The sequence below is a fragment of the Limulus polyphemus genome, unplaced genomic scaffold (assembly GCF_000517525.1).
Source record: "Limulus polyphemus unplaced genomic scaffold, Limulus_polyphemus-2.1.2 Scaffold322, whole genome shotgun sequence".
NCBI lineage: Eukaryota > Metazoa > Arthropoda > Merostomata > Xiphosura > Limulidae > Limulus > Limulus polyphemus.
Genome location: NW_013665932.1, coordinates 449227 through 457448, shown reverse-complemented (window position 1 = coordinate 457448; position 8222 = coordinate 449227). Strand labels below are relative to the sequence as shown.

The 8222-nt window shown below is 30.5% G+C and overlaps 1 protein-coding gene across 2 annotated transcripts; it reads left to right on the top strand.

The window, feature by feature from the left end:
• Positions 1 to 458: 458 nt before the first annotated feature.
• LOC106457367 (lipoyltransferase 1, mitochondrial-like) lies at positions 459 to 6938 on the top strand. 2 transcript variants are annotated; one of them, XM_022383275.1, is made up of 5 exons: positions 459 to 1660; positions 2195 to 2302; positions 3552 to 3680; positions 4219 to 4718; positions 5716 to 6938. In XM_022383275.1, the coding sequence occupies exons 1-4, from the start codon at positions 1163 to 1165 to the stop codon at positions 4705 to 4707; spliced, it is 1224 nt and encodes a 407-aa protein (XP_022238983.1). In that variant the 5' UTR covers positions 459 to 1162; the 3' UTR covers positions 4708 to 4718; positions 5716 to 6938. The 2 variants fall into 2 exon arrangements, with proteins under 2 accessions (XP_022238983.1, XP_022238982.1); XM_022383274.1 differs by having other exon boundaries at positions 4219 to 6938.
• Positions 6939 to 8222: the final 1284 nt, after the last annotated feature.

Sequence of the window (8222 nt, the reverse complement as noted above, 5' to 3'; positions counted from 1 at the left end):
CGTGGTGGATAGAACGCAGGTAGCTCCTTGTGGAGCTTTACGCTAAAAGCCAACAACTAGAGTACAATACAGTTCTGTATTTTATATTGGGAGGCTTAAACTCATAAATGTTCCATGATATAAAGAGCTGAGTCACCTTCAACACATACTCGTGGACGATAGAGTTCCTGTATGTTTATATGATAATTAATTTTACGCGAATAAAAAAATATCATGACAATAAGAAATAGTATTTTTAACCAATTTTAAGTGTATGGTTTTTATGAATATTTTTCATAAGTATCATTAATTTCATAAACTATCACTAGGGGACATTCAAGATCAAATTAAATCTTTAGTCTGCTTCTGAAAGCGTGTTCGTTAGGTTTATCAGTTTTAAAAAAATTCTCTTAAGTTTTAAGAATTTGGATCTTTTTTAGTTAAATTTTATGACATTTTACATTCTTAATTTAATCTAAGCACCTTTTGGTGTAAAAATGCTTTAACCTGATATCTGTTAATATTAATAATTTCTGTTAAACGTCGTTATTACTATTACTATCCACTTTTATTTATAAGTACAATATTTAGTTTTAATCCATTTGAGTATGGGAAACTAGTCCTTTTATCATTAATACTGACCAGTCTGTCAGTGTCATAACAGTAATATAGTACTGTTAGTGTTACAACTAGTACTATTAATACTAGTAGTAATATAGTAAATGTGTTCATGTTTTGGTTTAGTGATAAGTTAAGTCTAAACGTTTAGGATGATGGCTACATTAATCCTTAGACACTTAAATAGCTTACTCTTTAGACAGTTTTAACTTTGTTGTTTTTTGACCAGTTGTTTTGTGACAAAGAAAAAAGTAGTAGTAGTGACAACTCTATTAACATATAAAAAAACAAAACGTTTATAATTATTTTATTTGTAAGAAACAGTAAATTAGATAAGTATGAATTAGATTAGTAATTTGTATTATAATATTAGTGATAAAGAACTAAAAGGAACAAAAAAAAATTGGAATACCACATGAACACAACATTTTAAACAAAACCAAATATTTCTAGAATGGGCATAGAATTCTGTAACTATGTTGTTATCTACTAGTACTATTACCAAGTTTAGACTTAAGCTGAGTTTATTTTAATTTCACTTCAGTGTGTTCAGAAGTTATATAAAATGTTACGTGCTGGCTTACATGATAAGATGTATAGAGCCATGAGAAAGATGAATACCACTACCAATAATTTTAGGCTAAAATCATCTGATGATGGTTTGTCACAGTATCAAGTAATCTTTTCAAAATCAAACAACATTTTTACCAATCTTGCACTTGAAGACTGGTTTTATCAAAATGTAGATTTTTCAGCAATTGGTGGTGTACTGCTTATGTGGTGTAATGAAAGAGCAGTAGTAATTGGCCGCCACCAAAATCCATGGACTGAGTGCAGTATTAGTACCTGCGAGAGAAATGGAGTTGCTGTAGCAAGAAGAAACAGTGGTGGTGGCACTGTTTATCACGATATGGGGAATTTGAACTGTTCCTTTTTGTCGCCAAGATCAAAGTACAACAGAAAAACTAACTTAGGTATCATATGTTCAGCTTTAAGAAAAACATGGAACCTAGATGTATGCATTTCTCACAGAGAAGATATACTTTTAAACAAGGATTTTAAAGTATCCTTTTCTAGGATGAATTAGAAGTTGTGTACTTGGTTGACAAATATTCTATTGTTTTAGACATCAAATAAATGTCCCACAAGATAATTTACAATGTAATATACCTGTTTCTACAATGCATCTAAATTTGTTTATAAATGTGGCTGCAGAATGATTCTTTGATAACATCTATTACCATGAAACAAGAATATTATGAAAAAATATTTTAATATTTAGTTACAAATTTTGCTTCCACTAGAACACTAGTATTGATTAAAAAAAATGACACTAAACCTATAGCCTAATTACGAGATTTTGATATAAACTTTCTAGAAAGAGATACATACGTGTGTTTGCTAACTCTATTATTATTAGACGTTCTTTAAAGAATTATATAAAGTTAACTGTATTTATAAAACTGGTGTTGATATAGTTTTTGTCATTTTTGTATAGGGGAATGTTATTCATTTTTAAATTATCCCCTTAGGTAATATTAAACACAAGAGTAAGTAACAGTTCTTTTGTGCTTGAAACCTTTACTTATTTTAACAGATATCAGGCACAGCTTCAAAACTTGGTAGGAATAATTCATATCATCATTGTACAGTCCTTGTAAATGTAGACAGAACACTTCTGCATAGTGTTCTTAACAAAGATACGGTCAGTTAAATATCCTTTGGTGTTTTCAGAGTGTATTTTGTACATCAGTGTGTTATTATTTGTAGCCTTATAATTCTACCATTCAGAGATTTTTCATGTAAATTTTGAAGAATTGAATTACTCTACTCCAACACTCTAGAGAAAATATGTCTGAGTATTTAAGTTTATCTCATCATTACTTAACTTTTTAAACAACACGTAATTCTATTAACTTGTCTTTCCACTTTCCCTATTGTGCCTGTATTTTATCGATAATAAGGAAAGTAGACCTGCACATAAAAATGTAAAACGTTTCACTGACATTTATTGGAAAATTACAGTATCATGTTTAAAGTTAAAATTTATGTAAATAGTCCCAAAATTTGATTACAAATAGCTTTTTTTTTCTTCTCCACATCAAATGTATAATCCTCAACTTACCAATTTGAGGCCACATATTGCATGTGTTGAATAATTTATGTTTTTACCTATTTCTTCATTCATTGTAAAGAAATGACCACAATACTTTGGTGAAAGAACTCATAAAATGCATGGGAAATACCAGAAGTAGTTGGTAGGATTAATTACAGTATTAATGCTGTTAATAACAGTCTAGTTTCAAAGCATTTGCTATGATGATTTCATATATTATTTAATAACCGTTCAAATAGCAAAAACTAATATATATATATATATATTCCTGAATTAAATGTGTGTTATTAAGCAAAGGAAGTGGGGCATTCCTACCTAAATGTTGCCTTTGGGACTCTTTCAGATTTTACTAACATGTTTTTCTAAACTGTTTATGCAACAACTTATTTGTGGGTTTATGACTTTGTTGGTAACAGGTTTTCTAATAAAATACAAGTCATACTTGTAAAACAAATGTCAGTATTCCATGTAATCTCACTAATTACATTTAATGCCCTCTTTGCATTATTACAAAATTAATGACTCAAAATTAACTTATGATGCACTTAAATTTGTGACAGTTCAAGATATATTGTATTGACAGTTTTCATGATTAAGATAGGCAAATAGCTCAATACAGCGTAGTGTTTAAAATTAATGTATTGACATACCATGTTAACATGATTTATAAAATTTACCTTATTAACAACTTTATCTGTCTAAACTTGGTTCTGTTGACATGTTTTTCCAATATTCAAGAAATATTTGCAATTAATATTGCTTCTCTTTCAGGTATGGTATGCCAATATATTTTTGCACCATTAAGATTTGAACTAACATTTTTCTTATTCAATTGTAGCATGGAATAGAAAGTAAAGCAACAGAAAGTGTCAAAGCAAATGTAATAAATTTGACAGAAATCTGTTCTGAAGTGTCGGTTGAACACCTTGTAGAGGCAATAGCAAGAGAGTATCAGGATTTTTATCACGTGAGTTGTTGTCTTTTTATATATGTACAAAAAATGTAACATACACTATACTTTCTAGAGTCATTATTTTAGAATGATTGATTATATATAACAAATGAAATACACACTATGATCCAATGAATTTAGTATGTAGGAAACATTCGACTTTTTTGTGAATTTTGAAAATGTAACAATAGGTTCATCATGTAATGATCACTAAATAGTGCATAGCATAGCTATAGTAAGGAAATTTAAGATCTCGTTAGAAGTGAAGAATAGGTTTAAGTTTTTGTATCGCATTGTGTAGTTTTATAGTTTCATCATACAACTATGCACTTATGTTTCTAAATGTTTTTATTTGTTTTCTTAAGTTTGCAGGAAACTTAGTTTTCAAGTTAGAGTTTTTGTGACATTTGGAGTTATACGGTAATTATTATAAGGGAACCTTTTGAAATTTAGAATTAATTTTATATGATCTTTTGTGAAGACCATTTTTGCCATGAATACTAATGTATGGGAGTACTGATTTTAAGAATAACATTTTGAATATTTTATGTAGGTTCCTGTTTCCAAAATGTGCTTTCTTAGTCTTCATCCGTCAGAAACCGGTTTTCCAGGTTTGTTTGATATGGTAAACCATTTTAGCAGCTGGAAATGGATTTTTGGGTGGACTCCATCATTTAAAATTCACAAACGATATCTGTTATCAATGGATATTTCAAATGTCACCTTAGCAGAACCTTCTGTTTATACCTGTGGAGCACAGTGTGAGATATCATTAACGAAGAAAATCAGTCTTCCAGAACTCGAAGTCACACTAACTGTTTATAAAGGTCTAATACAGAAAATATTGTTGAATCCTCAGTTAATAAGCGATAAACTGTTTCACCAACTTAATGAACTATTGTGTGGAACTCAGCTTATAGTGACAGAGGTTTCTTCTGTGTTAGAAGAATGGAAAAAGTGTGCAGGCAATTGTGATGATAAACAGAATATGGAGTTCACTGTTATTTGTATAAAGAATTTGGTGACAAGTGCTTACTGCTGACAGCTGTAAAAGTTAGATTTCAATTTTGTTTATATTGATAAGAAACAAAACTTAGGTATTAAAACATGTATGAGTCTGTTTATCAAACAACCTAAAATAATTGTTTTTTTCTGTTTCTTTATGGAAAATGTTAATCATGTTTACTGTTTCTTAAAATTCATTTTTTGTAGACTAACTCCTGAAATAATGATATAGAGGTACCATCAACTGATATGGCTTTTATGTTGTTGTTTTATAGATTAGAGTTAAAATAAATTCAAGTACAAAAGAAGCAATAGATGGCCATTTACTTATTAAAAAAGTAGTGTCTCAGTCACATGAAGGAAAAAAAGCCCATCACATCCATATACTTAACTGTCAATAGTTTAAAGTAATAGAATGCAATAAATTATTCCCCATGTTTAAACTTTTTATGAAACTTATGGCGAAAACTTATTACTCCTAATACTGAAATTATTGTTTCTAATGAAATCTTTTCATCACTGAGATAGACTTTCCAGTTGTATGTTCATTAGTCCTGTCAATATATAAACTTTCTACAATCCAGAGAAATAAGTCAAAAATCTTAAAGCCACTCTTTTATAAGTCACATTTGATAAAAAAAAAAAAGTATTATTTCAGTAGCTCAACCTTGCACTTTCACCAGCTTATATAAAACCATTTTTTTATGTGGAGGCTTAAACTGTACACATTATTTTAATTAAGAATTCGCTAAACATTTTAGGTGCTAGAATTCTGTAAGCTCTTTTTTCATCACAGGTAAACACTTAATGCAAATGTTTAGGAATATATCAATTATTATCAGCCATATAGATCAAAAACTAAGGTAAGTATATAGTTCTGAGTTAAAGTAATTTACAGAGAAATGTTCAAATTAAATTAATAATTAAAAAGTTACTAAATGTCATAATTCATCAGAAAACTAAAACCTATATTGACGAGAATGTATTGAATCATCGTGTGGATGCTGTTGTTGTCTTTTTTTAATTGTTATTAGTGTTTTTACAGATTTAAATACCCATAATTATGACAAGAAAATATTTGTGATGGAACAGTATTGGAAATTTGAAAATACAGAGGAAGTACATCGAATATGGCAGCAAAAGTATCAGACTCCTCTGCCAATGCTCCTGGCAATTTACAGATTGTGAGACAAAATGGAAGCTCCTGGATCTGTCTTGGATCCACCACATAGTGGAAGATCATTAACAATGACTATTGAAGAGAACAAAGCATTAATTGTGGAGAGTTTTTTACCCAGAGTTAAAAAAAAAATCAAGCCACTGTGCTTCTGCAGAATTAGATAGATTAGAAGTTAAAGATCAGTGCTGTGAATGTTAAGTAGTGTGAATTTTAGGCTGTACATTCCACGTTTAGTACACGGTTTGATTGAAGATGACCCAGATTGCCAGTTGTAGTTCTGTGAAGTGTTGCTCAACCAAGTAAACGAAATCCTCCATTTACTGCAACACAATGTTTGGTCCAATGAAGCCACATTCTATCTGTCTGGACACGTGAATAGACATAATTCTGTCTACTGGGACAACACTAAGCCTCATGTGGCCATTGAACAGCAACTGAAGCAATCTGGCATTAATGTGTGGGGAGATATTTTAACCTCAGGTGTCTTTGGCACTTACTTTTTTGATGCAACTGTAATAGGGCAATCCTACCTTGAAATGTTGAGTACAATTGCCCTACCCCATTTGCAACAAAATGCCGATTGTGATGAACTATACCTATAACAGGATGGAGCAGCACCTCATTTTGTGGTGTGCAATTTTCTTGATGAGACTTTTCCGAATCATTGAATAGATCATCAGGGAAGTGTGGAATGGCCCCTCTCGATCCCCTGACTTAATTCCCATGGATTTCTTCTCGTGGGAATGATATAAGACTTTGTGTATGCCAAAAATCCACGTATTGCGCAAGACATTAGGGAGTATGTATCTCAGGCATTTACAAACATCAATAAAAACACATCCCTCTTTGTGAAAGATAGATGTCACATGTGTTAATGCTGATGGTTGACAGTTCGAACACTTAAGTTGGAGACTAACATAAAAATGTGTTCAGTTCATGTCTTTAGTTAACAGAAATTGCTTATTCTATGTTGTTATGTTTCAATTTTTTTTGTATTAATAAAAGTGTGCAACTGTATAGTGAGTTTTGTCTCACCTTGTATATAGTTGATGTACTTTCACAGGATCCCTGAGTGTTCTGTTTCAAGAGTAAATAAAACCAAAATTAAGTGTAACAAATGTTTATTTTTTGCTTTTTTAAGTTCATATGTTATGCTGTGCTGTAGCCGACAGAGTGCATAATTCTTCTCGTAATTCATGGCATTGACGTCACGACAATACCAATTGTAACGTTAAGCATCCCTTATGTAATGTCATTTTAGTGTCAACTGACAGACGACACACTACTGTAGAGTGGTTAAAACAGGTGACCCTCCAGTCAGTCTACGGGTCCCTTTCAGGGAAATAAAAGCTATTCTATGTTTGTAACGCTCCACTCTCTGTTTGTAACGTTCAAATTGGTTCAGTGGTTTGTCTCAAGCGGAAGTCGAGTTGAAATCCCAATCAAATGTATTATAACTCTTTAATTATTAGCTCATCATGTTCAGAGTAAGATATTACAATTGAAAAAAAAAACAGAATAACATGATAATTTACATTAGCGATTTGAATGTTTACTTTAGGAATTTGAAATATTTGTTAACATTCAGTTACAACGACTGAGTATTAGTTGTTATAGCGGTTGATTATCGTGTGGAAGTAGCGTATTCAAATAACAGTCGAGTTAGGATTTTATGTTAATTTATTTTATTGTTATGTTTACAAGCTCTTTGTATATTCGAGAAAATACTAATACAGTTATAAATAAAATCAGGGATACAATCATATTAAATAATGAGCACTAGTGGTTATGTGTGTCCAAAACAATTTAAGTATCTTTTTAACTCAGTAGATAGCGCTGCAATACATTATTATTGATGTTTTTCATATTCTGTAAGAGATTTTTAAAAATTTAGTCAAAAAAGTATATAGGCGTTTTTAAAGAAAAGTTATACCTTCATGCATTTGACCTTCACCATCAAATGCTTTGCGTCTGCTATAACTATAGTGAATCGCAGGGTGAGACATTTGAGTATGTAGGAATATTTCTTCGAGAACGAGTTTCTTCGTATTGTTCAATGTATAAGGTTTCATCAAGAAGCGGATTTGAACATAATATAAAAATATGTTAAAATTCTAATTTGCACAAAAAATGTTCTCGTGAAATACTAGGAAAAGGGTGAACATTCTTTATAGATATATTGTTACTATAATATATTTAATTTTTAGAAGACGTGTTCATAATACATTTATTTGGATTTAATTATAATAAATATTGGGTTTCTATAAAAATGAAGAGAAGTATGACTGTCTAATGATATAAGTGTTTTTTGTTGCTGAAGAATTTAAGGAAAAATTATTACGTTTCTCTTTTTTTTTCTCGAGCAAAGAATT